The following is a 19636-nucleotide window of genomic DNA, read 5'->3' as shown; positions in this document are numbered from 1 at the left end:
ATCACTGCAGCTCTTTTTCAAACAACGCCTTTAAAGATAATACTACCTGCAACACTAAGCTGTGTGCTAGCTCCTATTGGCCTCTAAATCTGAAATTTTAAGTAGCTTTGGTTTTCGATTGCCAGCAAATTGAATGTCCTCTTGCTTCTCCTATGTCTCAAAGGCTTCTCCAGTAAGATATCCCTTCCAGTTCCCCTCAACTGCCAAAGTCAAATGATGATGTCACACTAGCATGATAGACAAATCATTTTTGTAAGCCAATTGCAAGAGAATGGCCTTGTACAAGGAGGTAGAGATAAAAAAGAACGCAGAAAACTAATTACAGAAAAGGTAGCTGAAATCTTAGTTTTAGGGATAAGTAGGCCTTACAGAGATTCTGTCATTTTGCCCATTCAGGGAAAGTCTCTTTATCTCCCTCAATCCATTTATACATGCCTTCCCCTCTACTGCATGGCTCCACATAAGCTGCAGCTAAATACTCCTGCATCTGAGGGAGTAGTTTACCTTCTCTTTTAATGCAGTGCTTGGAGCCATTCGCCAGGAACTAACACTTTCATGTGAGAAGGGCACATTATTAACCCTGTGTAAGTTCTTAAACCATGTAACACAGCTTACACAAGTTTAGGACAATGGAAGAACCAAGCCAGGAGGAATGTAGGGAAGGTTGGTAGTATTAATGACCGTGAATGAAAAAATTACAGTGTCTCTTTACATTTTGTACACATACTACATTCCAGTAATGCATAGCCTTTCATCTAGGAAAGCAAGATGGCATTCTGTATGATCTTATGAGACTGTAGGACATTTGGATCCCCACTGTTGGATCCCCACTGTCCCGTCCTCTGCCTGAAATTTCTTGCTGAGACATGAAGGCCCAACAAAAACAACAAAATAAACCTAAACCTGTACTACTTGATAGGTTTACGTGCTTAGAAACACAGGTGCTTCAGCTGACACTCCCCATTTTCCGTTTCTCATCCAGACTCCAGAGAGGCTGGAGAAGAAGGAATTAATGTTATTGTTATAACTCAGTGACAGCGAGGCCACCTTGCACACAGGCAGATAAATGGATTTCGCTCAGGACCACCGCAAGCGCCAGTGACAGAGGCAGACATTGAACTGATGACCTTGCGCATCAGAGAACAGTTCCTTAACCAATATGTCACATCTCAAAAAGCCTTTTACACTCCACTCAGAATGACAATCCCAGAGACATTAAAGGTCAGCTCTCTCCCTGTGTAACCTCTATTATTTCTGTGATATGATGAGCGGAAGCTGTGCATAAAAGCCCAACACAAAGCAGTAACTGCTGCTGATTATGTGTCAAGTACTGTTCTACACCATAATTATGTGCTTTTATGTACCATTTACAAAGTATGCTGCTTCATCAAAAGGAGTTTCTTCCTCCCCGACGTAAACTTCTCCAAACTGCACACAGCCGAGTGTTTTCTGTGCATGTTAAGAATTTTTTATTATCTGCAAATGATTTTTACAATCTCCTCTATATGATATAATAGGCAATCAGGTAAAGCATCCTGAGATATTTCAAGCTGCATGATTTGTAACTAGAACAAATTCCTCACATAATACCTTTCCTCCCTTATTCCTTGTTTAGGAGATATAAGCTTTCGTCTTACTCCTTAATCTATTTATTTATGGTTTAGAACAATAAAAAATTTCGAGTTTCAGTGATGTCATTTAGCACTTTAGTTCATTTCTGAAAACTGCAGGCATGTGTATAATAGTCATCATCAGAGAACATTTTGCTTGGCTTATTATTACATATGGCACTAATAGGGGCTGTATAGTATGAGCTCCTTCAGGAGCAGGGTTAATGGTAATTGTTTAATGTACTGTTAAGCACTGCAGAATTCTATGGTTCTACATAAATAAATAATTACATGATTTAAATTAATTAAATATTTTGCAAACCAAGCCAATACTTTTCTTTAAGTTTTACATACAATAAGGAAAAATTTAAAACTGCTGTCAGATAATTTCTTGCTTTCTGTGTCCTTTTTTAAAGATTTCCCTTCATTTTCAATTGCAGCCATGCAACAGGAAGTGAAAGGGCAAACCCCTACAAAGTGAGGGGATATTCTCTCCTACACAGTGGTCACCAGAACCGGTGTCCCCCTTAGAAGATTTTCCCATTATTTCTGTTCTAGAGACAGCTGTAAAATTATTAATTTCTCATCGCTTATGGGAACAGTTTTGGCTATACATAAATTTTGTCAACCATTTTTTACAGCATATTATGGGTGGACAACTTAAGAGCAATAAAAACCTCTCAATAACCCCAGTGTCTGTTATAATAGAACTTCAGGCAGAATTTTTTTTCAAGTTTTGGATGGCGTGGGGTTAGGATAGAAACATTTTTTGTTGCCAACCTGGAAGACTTACTCTAAGTATCCATCCTACTGACCATTGTTAATTAGGCATGAAGCGAGAAACAACCCAAAATATAACGAACACCCAAAAGGGGAGGGGACACCAGTTCTAGTGACAACTGTAATTTCAGGAAGCTCTTACTTCCTGTTATGCCTCAGGGACAGAAAACTGTGTCTAATGGGCCAATCCCAACTATTCAAAACTAAATTAAAAAAAAGAGTACCACTTAAAACTACCTATAGATTATGATGAACATTGCCTGATTCAGCTATTTTTAAAGAACAAGGATCATTACATGGATGGGTGCCAGTTTTAGCCCACATGTCAGGTCACATTTTCCTAGCTGAAGGTTAAACAACACCAGTGCTAGAGTTGTCTGCTAAGAGCATATACAGTGCATACACAAATGTGCATATGTTAAACCTTCAAATAAATACCTTTAAAGATGAGAGATGAGAAGTACTCAAAGATCATATTTAGCAGTGGCTAAGTTAGCCTTATTCAAGTTTATCATATTTAACAACATGTGTATGCAGTTATTTGTCATATATAGAGAGTTATAGAGAGAGAGAGAGTATATGCAATTCTCACATCCTGTGCTATTGCTTGCTTTGTTTCAAACATCTAAAAATACAATCTATGTGGTGGTATAGCAACTGTTTACTAATTTACTGTTTGGAATACATTTGTCTCTTGCATCTTAAATGTATCTAAATTACAGCATGCACAATTTGTGTGGCACAAAAGTTCAAATCTTTATACTTTACTTTATACTTTATGCCCCTTTCACACAGGTGATCTGATCAGGTCTGTCTATCAGTTTCTCAGGTGGACCTAATCGGATGGTCTATGTATTTCTATAGACTGGTGGGTGTAAATGGACTTGTGTCTGTTTATACCCTCCTACCTCCTTTTTGATCCAGATTGTTAAAGAAAAACATAAGGGGAATCTATTCCCCTCTGTGTAGGTGGATCAGATCAGAGGGCAATCGGGTGTAAATGAATAGCTGGTCTGTTTACGCCCGACCGCCCATAGAACCGGGTGAAGCTGTATCCGTGTCCACTCTGCATAAACAGAGCAGACATAATTTTCCCGCTCTGCTGGGTTCAGCGGACAGATCCCCTGCAGAGCACGGCAGATTCCGCCATGTGTGAGAGGGGCCTTAAAGCATAAAATGTAAAGGTCCACTTGTTAGATAAGGGCCCTTTCCTTTTGTCAAAATTGCTGCATAATATTAGTGAAAATTTTCATTATAAGGAAAAAAGTAAGAGCAAATACTTATCTAACCCATATCTTCTGCATTACAGGGTATGATGTTGACACCCTTCCATCGAGATTCCCTAGGAAATTCCAGACACTACAGCCTGGAAGACACTGCAGCCCAAATGCAACAACAACTTCTCACTTTTGTCTAGGTGTCATGGACAGAATATGGAGTTACGTATATATTATTTTAATTTAATTCTTTATTCTTTTCTCCCAGCAGGTATATTTTTACCCTTATAATATATGAGGATTCTAACATGGAGAAGGGGATCTAACCTAATAAGTAGATCATGCATTTTACTTCAAGGTATGCTTTAGGAATATCTGGATTGTGATTGTTGTATATATACACAGTATATATATATATGTGTTTCATACATGAGTTTTTGTATATACACTGTATATATGTACTGTTCGTGTTATGTATAGTCTCATATTCCACTATTATCATGTTATGTAATGAAACAGAAAACGTATACATACCTACTGTACAGTGGGACTGCAACACACATGATTTGTGCAGGACCTATTTTTTTATGCGCTGAGGCGCCTTGACAGCCCATTCAAAATGAAAAACACAATGTGCCGTAATGCACTACAGTGCACTGCGTAATGGTGTGAAAGGGGTCTAAAAAGAACTGCATAACAATTAAAATTGTGTTGTATTTTCCTAAAACTTATTATGAAAAAAAATATGATGATTAAGATATTTAAAAGGAAACTCTAGTCAGGTAAATGTTGAGTATAAAATGTCAAGATAAATGCATTACTACACGACTGATTCAATGACAATCACAAGAAGTTGTCAGCGTAAAATGAGTACCTGCGGAAGTCTAACAGCGAGCGGGTTGAAGCCGGAACGCCATGGTCATTCCAGTTGAGGAAATTAAACTGGGTGACAGTGCGAGTTTCGTTAGTCTGTAGATTTTTCAGATAGAAGCTTCTGACAAGAAAATCCTCACACCAGATATGCTCGGAGACAAGATTTACCTGGAGACGGAAGGAAGGCGTAGGGCACAACTTAAGTACTTTACTGAACATCTGCTTCAAATTGTTTTACAAAAACCTGGCATCTCTAGAGGGTTCGACACCTGGCACACTCATACTAGCTCCATGTTAATCAAAATGAAGGGGATTATTTATAGTCGCATACAAGCTACTACTGCACAGTCAAGGCACTGCTCACAAACAACTTCCACTTGTCTCATTTCCTATCTGCTCTGAGGCTCTTATCTTAATAGAAACTTTGAAAGATGATGAGTGAAAAAGAAAAAGAGTGTGGAGAGAGAAAGAGAGGAGAATTATAAACAGAGAGGGGAATGGTAAAGAAAAGTCAAAGAGGAGACAGACAACGAGACGGTGAAGACACAGGAGAGTGCAAAACTGCACAGAGAAGACAGACAGCGAGAAAGGGCAGAGAGGAAAGAGAGAGTGAAAGAGAAGAGATTGAGAAAGACAGAAGGCGAGAATAAGAAAAGAGGAAAGAGAGACAGAATGGAGACAGACGAGAAAGAGGATAAGAACATGCAGTAGAGGTCCCCCAAGGTCTTCTATTCTCTATCTACATCTCCTCCATGGGTCAGCTGAGAGTTCCTACTGCTTCCAATTTATATTTCTATGATGATGACACCAAATATATCTCTCTACCCACCCTGTCAGTTTCCTTGAAAAACACTAATTTACTAACCTACATATAAGTGTGAATGTCACTCCACTTCCTCAAACTCAGTCTTTCCAATGCTAAGCCAATAATATTTATTCCCCCCTGTGCCCCCTTCCCTGACTTCTCTACAGAGATCAATGGCACAACTATCAGTCCCTCGCATCATGCCAGGGTGCTTGATGTAATCCCTCTTGCTGTCCTAATCTTAACATCGGCAAATTATCAGCCTTAAACATTATGAGTCTTCTCAGACAAGGACACCACAAAGCTACTAAAATACTTCCTTGTTATCTCTCTCCTCTACTATTACTACTCTTCTCTCATTGGCATACCTTTACTTAGTCTACCCCCCTTCAGTCTATCACAAATGTTGTTGTCAGACTCCTCCACCTTAGCAACCTATCAGTGCCCAACACCTATCTGCCAATCCCTCCACTGGCTTTGGCTCACCCAACAAAAAAATTCAAAATGCAAATAACATAAAAAGCCATCTATAATTCTGTCCTGAGCTACATCACCAGTCCAAAACCAAAATATCGCCAAAACTGTCCTCTTCACTTCTGCCAAGATCTTTTACTCACTAGCCCCATGCTCCAGCTATCTCCAGAAAGGCCTATCATGCCACCTAAAAACCTGTCGTTTTACTTTCTCCATCACAGTTATCACCATTTGTATCATATGACCCTCCCTTTTAGATTGTAAGCTCTCACATCCTGCCTAATAATAATAATAATAATAAAAAGAAGAAGATAGAGGGAGAGGAAGAGAGACAGAAAATAAGTGAGCAGAAAGGAAAGTGTGTTAGGAGCAAAAAGGAGGAAATAGTAAGAGATCTCAGGAAAATGGAAGGAATAGAGAAAGGGAAGAAAAAGAGAAGGAAAAGGAGAATGAAATGTGGATATACAGTAAGTAGAGAGAAAGGGGGAAGGATGGGAACAGCAGGAGAGAGAAGTCGTAGGCCTCGTACACACGACCGAACATGTCTGCTGAAACTGGTCCGCGGACCAGTTTCAGCAGACATGTTCGGTCGTGTGTAGGCCCGAGCGGACAGGATTCCAGCATATATTTGCCCGCCGGGCCTTTTTCCAGCGGGCAAATATTTCTGGACTTGTTTTAAAACAGCCCGCTGAAATTCTGTCCGCTCGGACATGTTCGGTCGTCTGTACAGACCTACCGTACATGTCCGAGCGCCCGCCATCCCTCGCATGCGTCAAATGACTTTGACGCATGCGTGGAAGCATTGAACTGGCAGGTCCGCCCACGTCGCCGCAACGGCGCGGCCATGCCCCACGTATTGTTTACGCGTGGATTTCTGTATGATGGTGAGTACAGCCACCATACAGAAATCCCCGGGCAGACATGTATGGTGAAAACGGTCCGGCGGACCGGTTTCATCGTACATGTATGCTCGTCTGTACAAGGCATGAGTGTTATTTGTAGAAGAAATACAGAGGGCGAAAACAGGAGAGAGGAGAAGGAAAACTGAAGATTATAGGAGCAGAAAGGTCTGGAGAGTAAAAAGGAAGGGGAAAGAGAAAGAGAACAAGAGAGAGAGAAAAACAGAGAAGGAAAAGTGAGAGAGAAATAATGCCTAATAATTAGAAATTCAATATTTATGTTATGAGAATTGGCAAATTTTCTAATATGCATGAATAACAATAAGTAGCTGCATGCAGTTATGTCCAATCTGCAGAGAATCATAAAATGTATAAATCAAGAGTACCTGTGTTCCTGAATTATATAACTTTTAAAAGATCATACCAATCTGAATACTTAGACGTCATCAGAACAATGCAGGGTCTGAGTGTTAGAGCATGGGGGAGCAGAGGATCAGTTAAATAAGTGATCAGTCAACCCGCATGCACAGCCCCACTGCCATGGAGAATTGATCCTGAAAAAAAGGCATTGTCAAACAAAATCTATTATTAACATAAAAAAGTGAGAGGTATACCTCGTAGATATGGTAGAGGTTTGAGCCTTCATCTGGCCAGTAGTGGTAGCACTGCTTGACTCCATTCTCCGCCAGTGATGTCAGCATCACGATTACTACACAGCCATTCTCCCATACCATCTGCAGACAAAAGAGAGACACACTGTGGCCACACTGCAAACGTTTAATTACTGTGTGACATATGTAATTACAGCACTCAGACACACAATCAAAACTCATTCCATTCAGTGCAAATTCAAATTTCATTTTCATTAAACACTTTTCCTCTGCAGCTGCTTCCAAATCCCCAAGTACCCAAGCGAAACACAGCATTCAGAAAATAGATGATTTAAATATGTTCTCTTTGTAGAAATTGTATGTGTGAAAAGAAGGCAAATGCCAAAGGGTTTGGGGTCTTGCTATGCTTTAATAAAGGGCAGAATGAAGCAATAGGTTAGTGAAAATAAACAGATACAGTAAAAACTTGGATTGCGAGAATAATTTGTTCCGGAAACATGCTTGTAATCCAAAGCACTCGTATATCAAAGCAAATTTTCCTATAAGAAATAATGGAACCTAAGATGATTTGTTCTATTAACATTTATAGTCCCTATAAAAAGATTATAACAATGTAATAAGTTGTGTAACCATAAAATGTCCATCCACAAATGGAGGCCTCCACAAGGGAATTAGAAGCAAAATTCATCAGGAGCTACAGAGTATGAAAGAGAAGAGAGACACCTCTAAGTGTAGCAATATGGTTACATTTAATGAAGGAACAACATCGGGCACATCTAAGTATGCAGACATTCGGGGTAAAGCTGTCCACATAGACCGGCTCTCACTGCTGTCAGTCTGCAATCGTGACCGAGAAGACTACCGTGCAGTAGAGTGATTTGAAAGTGAGGCTTGAGGCGCAGCGTGGAAGGGATGACGTCAATGGCGGTGAGTAGGATGGTCTATGTGGACAGCTTTACCCTGGATGCTTCCGCACTTAGATGTGCCTGTTTTAATCATCAACTACGTGAGTTGCTAAATGTTGTATCTTCATTAAATGTAACCATATTGCTACACTTAGAGGCTCCTCTCTACTCCTTTATACTCAGTTGTGAAATGACGCTGCTACTTATATCAAAGTCAAAATTTATAATACAAATTTGTTGTCTTGCAAAACACTTGCAAACCAAGTTACTCTCAATCCAAGATTTTACTGTACTAGTAAACATATATTAAGGTTTCTCCCATGGAAAACAAGTGTATCGAAACCCAAGAACAAAAATGTAGATTAGTACAGCTTGCCGGTCTTGTGGGGATGTAGCTGCACTATGTTTCTTATTTTGGGATTTTTTCCCTTTATTTATTTCTGGTTATCTTCTCACACAGTTGCTGTCCCAAGGTACTTGATCCTAATTTGAACTGCAGAACACCCTTCTCCACATCGCCACAACACAGTGGAAGCATTCTGTAGTACAGCAGGGAGATTTCAGTGCAAAAAGAGCACAGAGAGTTAAAATGTTTGTTACCCCAACATTTCATATTCCTGATATGTGCCTGCTGTACCAAGTACCATGTACTTGTATAAGAAAGTATCATGTTATCTTTGTATTGCTTCCTTTATGTAAAATCCATGATGTTTCTGCCAGCCTCTATGCTTTCCTATTAAAATCTGACCACACTAAGCAGGAGAACACACCATGGTCAGTTCTCTAGCTATGCTGGGAACTCAGCCTGATCCCCTCCAATGATTATTTACAATCACTTTAAAAGCTAACTGTATTTCTGTCAGGATCAACCTTTTTTTGGCACAAAATAAGTTCATTGTTAGGGTTTACATACACTTTAAGCCATTTTATAAAAATGTTATTTCTATGAATATGGCATTGCTGCTTTGTTACTAACTGATATCACTTATTTACTTTTCCGCAATGTGCTCAAAGCAGAACTAAACCTTACAGCTAAGGAAGCTGCCATCTTAGCCTCTGTTTGCCATGGCGCTGCATATGCGATCAGTTACAGCAGCCATTTATTGGCTTGACCATTCTGTTTATAGCACAAGTGAAGCCTCGTACACACACGACCAAGTTTCTCGGCAAAAACCAGCAAGAAACTTGCTGGGAGATATTATTTTGCAGAGGAAACGTGTGTACATTTTCGTCGAGCCAAAAAGAGAACAAGTTCTCTATTTCCTCGACGGGAATGGAGAAACTTGCCTTGTCGAGTTCCTCGACAGCCTAACAAGGAACTCGACGAGGAAAACGATGTGTTTCGCCCGTCAAGTTCCTCGGTCGTGTGTACGAGGCTTCACTGTTACAGTTATCATAGCACAACATATCACAGCATGCCTTAACTTTAACTGTTTTGAGAAACTGTTAAATCAATGAGTTTAGTTCTGCTTACAGGATCACACATACATTTTGTGCTCCAAATTTATATGTAGAATTTTTTTTTTCGTTTTTAAGTGAAAATATTACAGTATTATAAAATATACTAAAATACTAAACTACCCAAAAAGGTGCCTTAAACTTAAATAGTATGGTTAGTAGTTTTATAAAAAAAATATCTTTGTTTTTCAGGGCAAGAAAATTAATAAAATAATAAAAAAAAAATCTAACATACTGTGAACAAATAATTAATTTTGTATTTTCAGGTAGTAGGTGGAGCATGTTTCTGGCTGACTCTGGCTGCCCTGCGAAATAAAGTGCTGCAATTTACCGATCCCAATAGCTAAAGATCATATTTACACACAAAACTGAATGACTTAGAACAGAATTTTCAATAAAGTTGTACCCTCAAGTATTTACTTGTAAAATATATTATAATAATATGAACTGTAAAAACAGTTATATAACATCATTTTTAAATGTTATAAAACAAAACTGTAATATAAAACTAAAACTGACAAACTATCACTGTTTCCCTTTAATTTTCCTCCTGAAAGACCCCCAATCTGGTTATCAAGTTTTAACATTTCTATATGAATCACTAAGGTGCACATTGTACAATGGGAAACCATGTGGATGGGTGGGTTGGGGTATTATTGGAATGTCTCTTCAAACTGGAATTAGTATAAAGGACATCCCAGGTTCAAGCACTTACAGGTAGGAGGTTTTTCAAGGCAAAATAAAAATCTGCTACTGGGTATTTGGGCAGTTTAATGTACATGCACTGAAGAACAGGTTCACAGAAGATTTCTAATTTATTTTCTCAAACCACATAAAACCCACACTGAACTGGTCTTATTATACTTCTGCTTTTCTTAAACCCTCCCCACTAAAAGGACATTTGTGAGATATGTGAATCCTCTAAACACTATGTTAATTCAGTTGTCTTATATTACATAATAGACTTCATGGGATGCATTGATCGAGTTAGCAGTCTTGCATTGTTCTACATTGTACTACGAGCTCCCCAGGAATTGTCTTTTTCCACAGTATCACACATTCTATGGTGAGAATTAGAACTATCAATTCTACTCGTCAGTGCTCACAACACTTTATTCTGTGTTCTCTATGAATATTTTTTCTACAAAGAGGAAATGAAATCTAAAAGCACTAAAAAAATATGCAGAAATTGTAAGAATGTTTTAACCTTTACATATACAGTTTACCCTAATTTTATTAGCATACTTTATTTCTTTTATAGGACCCTGTGGCAATAACTATTACAAAGCTTCTGATTTTAAGTGAATAATAAATGTAATTTTTTTAGTATGCAAAATTTTATGAAAACGTTAATGTAAATCTATTGTGCCAGACAAAGTCATGATGCTGCATTTAACATCGCAGAAATCACTCTTATGCCGCGTACACAACAAATGTTCGATGCGAGCTTGTTGTTGGAAAATCCGACTGTGTGTATGCTCCATCAGACTTTTGCTGTTGGAATTTCCAACAACAAATGTTTGAGAGCTGGTTCTCAAATTTTCCGACAACAAAAGTTGTTCTCGGAAATTCCGATCGTGTGTAGCCAATTCCGACGCACACAATTCCATGCATGCTCTGAATCAAGTACGAGACGGAAGCGCTCGGTGTGATAAAACTAGCATTCGTAATGGAGACAGCACATTTATCACGCTGTAACGGACTGAATCTTCTCTCACCAAACTTCTACTAACACGATTGGTATTGAACTTTCCTTTTCTAGTGCCGTAGTACGTGCCGTACGCCACCGTGTTCTTGACGTTCTGAATTTCTGACAACATTTCTGTGACCGTGTGTATGCAAGACAAGTTTGACCCAACATCCATCGGAAAAAAATCCACGGTTTTGTTGTCGGAATGTCCGATCGTGCGTACGCGGCATTACTGTTTAAATGTATTGTCGTTGCTATGTAATCAAAAGTTCAAAAAAGGGGCTTTAGTGCCTTTCATTTAAAGAGACCTTGTCGGGTACATACAGCTTTAAAAGCCTTCCACGACTGCAGCGCTGGAATGGAAGAGAGGTAGGAGTAATGGGCTGCTGGAGCTGTGATTATATCATGTCTTCTACAGCACAGTAAAGATTTTAATGCAGTAGAAACTTGACATGGTCTCTTTAAAGCAAAAGTATATCAATAATTTAAACATAAAGCTATATCAACTTTCTGTTAAAAAAAAACATAAAGCTATATTACCGAGCAATAAAAGGTCTGAATCACTTCTTTTTACTCCCTCCAGAGAAGGCCATATGTCTAAATGCCTATTTGGTCAGGTAATCTCTGCTGTAAGTGTAAAGCCAAGTCCAGAACCCCCAATCTTTCCTTTCAGCAGTGCTCATCTGACCAAGTGCCTAGTCATTTATGCTTGTGTCAATACTGGAGGGAGAGAACCTGAAAAGGCATTTTCTCTAGGAACGGTATTTAAAGAAGTTGTAAAGGCAGAAGGTTTTTTATCTTAATGCATTCTATGCATTAAGATAAAAACACTTCTGTGTGTAGCAGCCTCTCCAGCACCCCCTAATTACCTACCTGAGCCCCTTCTCTCTCCAAGTAATGTCCACAATCCCCTCAACCATCCAGGACTTTTCTTTTGATTGGCTGAGACAGGGCAGCGGTGCCATTGGCTCCTACGGCTGTCAATCAAAGTCAGTTAGCCAATCAGGGGAGAGAGGGGACAGGGCCAGGTCAGGGCTCTGTGTCTGAATAAATACATGAAGCTCTGACTCAACTTGGGTGCCCTCTGTAGCAAACTGCTGGCTGAGGGGCACTCAAAGGAGGATGGGGCTAGGAGCAGCAAAGAGGGACCCGAGAAGAGGAGGACCCATGCTGCTCCGTGCAAAACCAACTGCACAGAGGCAGTAAGTATAACATGTTTGTTATTTTTTTTTTTAAACAAGCCTTTACAATTACTTTAAGTGCTTCTTCATTGTTTATGTATCACCACAAGACTTAACATAGCTTTAAAGTAAATCTGTAGCGAATCTGTGAACAATCAAGTATTTACATACGCTTAATAAATAGTAAATGAGCTTTTAAAAAAAAGGCCTGATATACCTCTGTAGCTGGAAGTACTGTGAAGCAATACATCCTTAAAATTCCTAGCAGGTGCACTGAAGTCATTCAGGCAGCTCAGCTCACCCTGGTCCCTCTCCAGCTCCAGCTCTATGTTTACATTAGAATTTAGAAGGATGGAAAGTCACTGAGTCTCTGTTGGGGAGGAGGGGGGAGTTGAGCAGCTGGGGAATCTTTGATCTTTAAAGGATACATTTCTCCACAGTGGCTACAGTTACAGAGGTCAGTGAAAGCTTGTCATAAAGTGCATTTATTGCTTGTTAAGAATATTGAAATACTTGAATGCTCATAGTCTGAGAAAATCGCTTTAAGATAACATTTATGTAGGGGGTTGGTTCAGATCTGACAATATTGCAGAACACTGCTACATGTAGTGGGGTTTCTGGACATTGTTTATTACTGTCTGGACAATAAAGACAATTTCTCACCATATCTTTGCGTAGAGAGAATTTTTAATAGATTGCAACATTAATTCCAACGCTGCCAGACTTTCTTTGTTCAATTGCTGGAATGTTGCATACCCAAGCATTCTTTTATAAGTGAAAGCACTTTCTCAGAAGAATAAAGATTTTATATGAAAACAGTAAATTTTACCTGCCAAAAATCAGCCACAGTAGCAGGAAGAGGTCCTTGAGAAGCGATATAAGCTGGATTTCGTGGGTCATGATCCATCTGTAAAGAAACATAAACATTACACTCTTAATAGGGCAAACACTAATTGTGGTTTCATGACAAGTGGCAGACAGAATTTTCAGCTCTTATCTCGAACCTTTACAGCATTTTTAAAACTAGGCACTAATTAGGCACCAGCCAGCATGGAAGCTGGCAGCATTTTCAGATCTCAGTCTATGCGATTTGTCACGGCAATGTGACAGATTATGATAACTGATTACCGTTGTGGTTAAATTTACAAAAGTTGATTGCAGAGACTCACAAAAAATCAATCTTTTAAATGTCAAGCTTTTTCCACCCCCTAAATTCTCAGCCTTCAGCCTCACTGCCAAAAAAGGAGTATCGGAGGTGGAAGTAGGCTTACAATATTTGTGAACACAGGTCTCCACCATATAGTTTGACTGAAAATAACATTTAGAAACTATAAAAGTTTTTACCTTAAAAAAGAAAATCACCTAATTGTCATACTTTAGATGCTGATCACATGGCCACACCAGCTCCCTTGCTATAAAGACATGGGGGGGGGGCAAGTCCCTTATAGCAAGGGAGCAGCAGAACACTAAGGCCCCGTACACACGTCTGAGAAACTCGACGGGCAAAACATATCGTTTTGCTCGTTGAGTTCCTTGTGAAGCCGCCGAGGATCTCGGCGAGCCAACTTTTCCCATTGACTCTCTTTTTGGCCCGACGAGATCCTCGTCGGTTTCCTCGGCGAAAAGTGTACACACGACCGGTTTTCTCGGCAGAATACGTCTCCCATCGAGTTTCTGGCTGAATTCTGCCAAGAAACTCGGTTGTGTGTACGGGGCCTCAGTCAGACACAGAAGGGAAGCAAGTTTTTTTTTGTGTGTGTACTTCTTTCTCTTGCAGGCAGGGGGCACAGCGGCCATATTAACTACGAGAGATACAGGCATGCTGTGTGCCAGCACATGTCCTATATTTCCACAAAGGAGGCTTTGATACAAAAACTGACCATGCCAGCGCAGGGCTGCTTCCATGCTTGGCATGGTCAGATTTCAAAAGCAAAGGAAGGGGGATAGCAAGACCAGCAGCAATTTTTCATAATATGATGATATCAACAGATAACAGATTACTATCATAGCTATCCACATGGACAAACACACAAATACATTTTAGGATAATATATACTTTTTTGAGAAAAGGTAAGATTCGCACTGGCTTTCAGCTGCCTATATCTCTGTATCTCATGATCATACTAACCAGTGTTGCCAACTGTCATTTTTTTACTGGCAGCCAGTAAAAAAATGGGCACTTTTCTCCTGCCAGTAAACACCAGTGACAGGAAAATGTTGCCAGTTAAAAAAAAATGCCTGTACACTCAGTTCCGGTCCAGAGCCAGCTGATACCATCCGAGTGCCTGCTACAGTGTGTTCGGGCGGTGCCAGCAGGGGGCTGGTCTGGTGGAGGTGGTGCTTGAGCATGATGTCACAGTTCAAAGGAAGCTGAGCTAAGCAGGCAGAGCCTTGTGTGTGGGTCTGCAGATCGGGAGCAAGGCAAGTCGGGACTGTCAGCACTGTTTGGACTGGAGTGTACTGAAGGAACTGCCTGGCATGGATAGAGACTGTCACTGTGACTCAAGAGGGGACATGTCATGTTGGTGAGGTGTCATCATTATCTGTGCTGCTGCACACTGCTGAGCTACTTACTTACGATATTGAAAAAAAAAAGAGAAATATGCTTTTTTGCCCTAATATCTACCTTAAATCACATTGCTAATTGCATATTGTACTTGTTTATTACCTAAATACTGACATTTGCACTTTAAATTGTAATTTTATAACTTATGGAAATGCCAGGAAAAATGCGTACCTGTACGCCCCTTTGAATTTGCCGCCTAGCGGGCGTGCGCGTGCCCCACAAACTCGATGTTCGGCGGCGGCCCGCAATCTTGACACAAAGAGGCAGAACGGGGAGATGTCTATTTAAACAAGGCATTTCCCTGTTCTGCCTAGCAACATGAGAGGGATCAACTGCTCCCTGTCATCGGGAGCAGTGATCTCTGTCCTGTTGTAGTGAGATCATCCCCCCTACAGTTAGAACACATCCCTAGGACACACTTAACCCCTTGAGCGCCCCCTAGTGTTTAACCCCTTCCCTGCCAGTGTCAATTATATAGTAATCAGTGGCTATTTGTAGCTCTGATTGCTGTATAAATGACAATGGTCCCAAAATAGTGTCAAAAGTGTCCGATGTGTCCGCCATAATGTCGCAGTCCCGATAAGAATCGCAGATCGCTGCCATAACTAGTAAAAAAAATAATAATAATGAAAATGCCCTAAATCTATCCCCTATGTTGTAGACGCTATAACTTTTGCGCAAACCAATCAATATACACTTATTGCAATTTTTTTTTACCAAAAATATTTAGAAGAATACATATCGGCCTAAACTTTATACAAGCACTTTTGTTACTAGTTCTGTGATTACACATTTAGTTCTATTTGTGTAACATTTAAATCTATTGCCACTTTCACACTAGTTTCAAATTTTGATTATTTTGATAGTAATAAAAACAATATTGTAGAGCTACAAGCATGTCAAGTCTGGTGACATAACATTACATTTTGTGCCTATCATATTATTGGGTGTCACCCCACAGATATAAGTCGGCTCTCAGCTGAAAGAGCCTTTCTAATTTATTCAGCAATTCAAATGATATACCGTTATGCTTTACCACGAGTATCAATATATCTAGAAACAATGAAGTTATAGTGAAGCCTGTTTTTTCTTCCCTGGCATAAGATTACAATTTGTATTTTCCATACATACATTGATATTCACTCACAGCTGACACATTATGTACTGGGAGTTGTGGCCTCAAGTATACTTACATATAAATCTATGTAAGCACATTTAAGGAAGAACCCTGGTTTAAAAAAAAATGCTATGAATTCTAATGGCAAAGATGTTTAAATCTTCAGATATAACAATTTGTTCTCTGGTTTTTGAAGTTAGAAATGGGTTTTCAGTTTGATATTTAGCTGTTCGTCTAATCCCAACATGCAGGACCATTTGATGTCTTGTGTTTTAATCAGTCCACATATGAAGCTGGACTCCTGGCTATACAAGAGATTTAGGCGATCAGTGCTTGAAGTGATGTCGATGGACGGTGACATGCCAGGACCAGATAAGAGGATACAAAGTCACCAGACTTACAGATAAATGCGTATCTCAGGTTTATTGTGAAAGGAGTATCACAGAAGAATCTCAGAAGATATAACGGTTCGCATGCCACCTTAAAAGAGAAGTATGGGAATTTTTTTTTTAATCATACTTACATAGCTGGATGCAGCATCTGTCGCATCTGTCCCTCGCTGGCTCTACAACTGAGAACCAATCGATCAAACACCGCCGACCGTTTGGTTCTTAGGCCTCGTACACACGACCGAACATGTCTGCTGAGACTGGTCCGCAGACCAGTTTCAGCAGACATGTTCGGTCGTCTGTACGTCCGACCAGACAATTTTCCGGCGGATCGGACAGGTTTCCAGCGGACAAATGTTTCTTAGCATGCTAAGAAACATGTCAGCTGGAAGCCTGTCCGTCGGACATGTTCGGTCATCTGTACGACTTACCGGACATGTCCGCTCGGCCGAAAGCCCTCGCATACGTCGAAGTGATTCGACGCATGCGTGGAAGCATTGACCTTCCAGGGTCGCGCACGTCGCCGCATTATCGTCGCGGCGACGGCGCGGCCACGTCACCGCGTATCCTGTCCGCGGGGATTTTGGTTTGATGGTGTGTACAACCATCAGACCAAAATCCGGCAGCGGACATGTCCGATAAAAACGGTCCGGCGGACCGTTTTCATCGGACAGTCCGTCCGTGTGTACGAGGCCTTAGTGCTCCCTGGCGAATGTCAGCGGCTCGATGAGAGGCTGAGCTGGGTGCCGGTCAAGGCATGTGAGCAGATCCCAACTTCATTGTGGCGATCTTGCCCAAGCCTGGACCGGCTTTGTGATGTCAGCTGAAAACACGTCACAGGAGTGCAGAACGAACTGCACTCCTGTGATCCACAAATGAGCTTTGGCTGTACTTCTGCTTTAAGGAAGGGACCCTACAAAGGCCCAAGATGTTGGAATTCTTCTGACTAGTATGATGCTGCTTTCACAATAAATCTGTGGTATGCATTTATTTGGAGCACCAATGACCCCTACCCCTCATAGGTCTAACATGCTGAGAAGGAAAGGCCACCCAATTTTTTCAAACGTGCAGCACTTTGCAGTTGTTTTTTTTACTTTTTATATTATTACTAGCTGAATAATCGGCGTTGCCCGGTCTTCCTATCTTAACCTTTTGGGGAGGAAAATCATAGTAATATAAATATACCCATCTTTTATATAAGGGTGTAGGTAAGGGTTAATTTAACTGTCATATATTTTTATTTGGCATATAAGTAATATGTGTACCAGGTATTATTGAAATATCTCCAGGCGTACAGAAGTTATGTGGGAACATACATTTCCCATTGATTTGCATGGGACTTTAAACAAAAACCCCGACCCTCACAAATGGGGGTAGTTAAGGGATAAATTAACTATCCTATAGTTTAAGTGGACATATAAGTAACATGTGACCAAGTGTTATCGAAATATCTACAGCCGTTTGTAAGTTATGAAGTAACATGTATTTCCCATAGAGTTGAATGGGACTTTAAAGGAAAACCCCGACCATGGCAAATAGGGGTGGGTAAGGGTTAAACCACCTATCCTATGTTTGTTGCTGACATATAAGTAACATGTGTGCCAAGTTTCATGTTAATATCTTTAGCCGTTTGGACGTGATGCTGGAACATACATACATACACACACACACGTTGAGTTTTATATATATAAAAGAAAGATATTATAGAAAGTGAGTAGTTGTTTCTTTTTCAATAATACAGATAGCGCTTTTAATGCCATCGGTTACTTTTTCAGAGTGCTTCTTAGAGAAGGCCATATCTAACTCCCAGCTTTATTGTTATCCATGTCACCAGCTTGCTATTTAAGCAAATAGCATAATTTAACATTTCAGTATTAACAAGAAAATGAAGTACAAGGTACTATTTAGCTAAGTTGTTTTTTTCTGCACTTTGTTGACAATAATAACACAAAGGCTGATAAAACATTGGCGTTTCTGAAGATAGCAACACATAGCCTGCGGCAGGATCGCTGCAATGGCTGCCAATGTGTCCCTATGGAATCGTTCTGCAGCGAGATTCTGCTCTGTACCCTGGTCCAAACACTGTTGAGTCTCGATCGCTAGCAATATCTTGCTGCCTCAGCTACAGAGGGAGCAATTCCATAGAGACAAACAGGAAGCTTCCTAATGATCCTGCCGCTGGCGATTTTGACAAATTGTTAGTGGGCAGAATTGCCAATGTGTCATCAGCCAAAAGCTATTGTATTTCTTTGTACACTGCAAACCAATACAGGGATAGTCACAATTTCTAAAAGATGAGTAATCCAAAACATGACATCATGACAACCATGCCATTATCTAATATGTACATTTTTTGTAAAGCAAAAAAAGTATTGTATTTATTTTCAATGTTACTACGTACAAGTAGCAACATTAGTAATGCAGGTAAAATTTGCGATGATTTCAGAAGAAAGGTCCATTGGGGGTTTTTATGATCTGCCTGAGAATTTAAAATTGCCATTGAACATGTTTAATGTTGCATGGATAGCTGATGCTCTGTGGTTTTATCACATGAGAACGGCTTGCTATGTGACAACACCATGGAGCCTCTCATTTGTGAACAATCCAGGCAGTAACTAAAATCAATGCATGATGTGTGAATTCTATATAGACAGCCCTACCACTGTGCTAAAATTACACCATCCACTAGTTTTACCTTTACAGGGAAACTATAATGGTTTTGGTCAAGTTATGTTTTTTTTAACATTTATAAGATTATAAACTGAAGCATTCTATTATGTTTTTAGTATTTGCATTCAATCTTTAATCTGCTTTAAAGGGGTTGTAAAGGTTTGTTCTTTATTTTCTAAATACCATATTTATCGGCGTATACCGCGCACTTTTTTGCAGTGAAAATCAGGGCAAAATCGTGGGTGCGCGATATACGCCGATACCCGCTTTCCCTCGCTCAGTTTGAATACTGCGCCGGCATATACCGAGCCCAGTACACTCGTGTATAGTCGGGCAGGCTCGGCTCCTCTCGCGTTCACGTCCTGGACGTACAGGACGTGAGCGCGAGACT

The 19636-nt window shown here is 40.1% G+C and overlaps 1 protein-coding gene across 1 annotated transcript in view; it reads right to left on the bottom strand.

Moving 5' to 3' along the window:
• PTPRN2 (protein tyrosine phosphatase receptor type N2) overlaps window positions 1-19636 on the bottom strand; it is a 1169469-nt gene that overhangs the window by 47534 nt on the left and 1102299 nt on the right. Inside the window, exons 17-19 of the mRNA XM_040352695.1 lie at window positions 13333-13410; window positions 7273-7392; window positions 4482-4648 (exon numbers count right to left, since the gene is read on the bottom strand). Of these exons, the coding sequence (XP_040208629.1) occupies window positions 4482-4648; window positions 7273-7392; window positions 13333-13410 (365 nt within the window). The remainder of the gene's footprint in view (window positions 1-4481; window positions 4649-7272; window positions 7393-13332; window positions 13411-19636) is intronic.

Source organism: Rana temporaria, chromosome 5, assembly GCF_905171775.1.
Source record: "Rana temporaria chromosome 5, aRanTem1.1, whole genome shotgun sequence".
Lineage (NCBI taxonomy): Eukaryota > Metazoa > Chordata > Amphibia > Anura > Ranidae > Rana > Rana temporaria.
The sequence above is the reverse complement of the archived record's forward strand: the minus strand, read 5'-3'. Positions and strand labels throughout refer to the sequence as shown.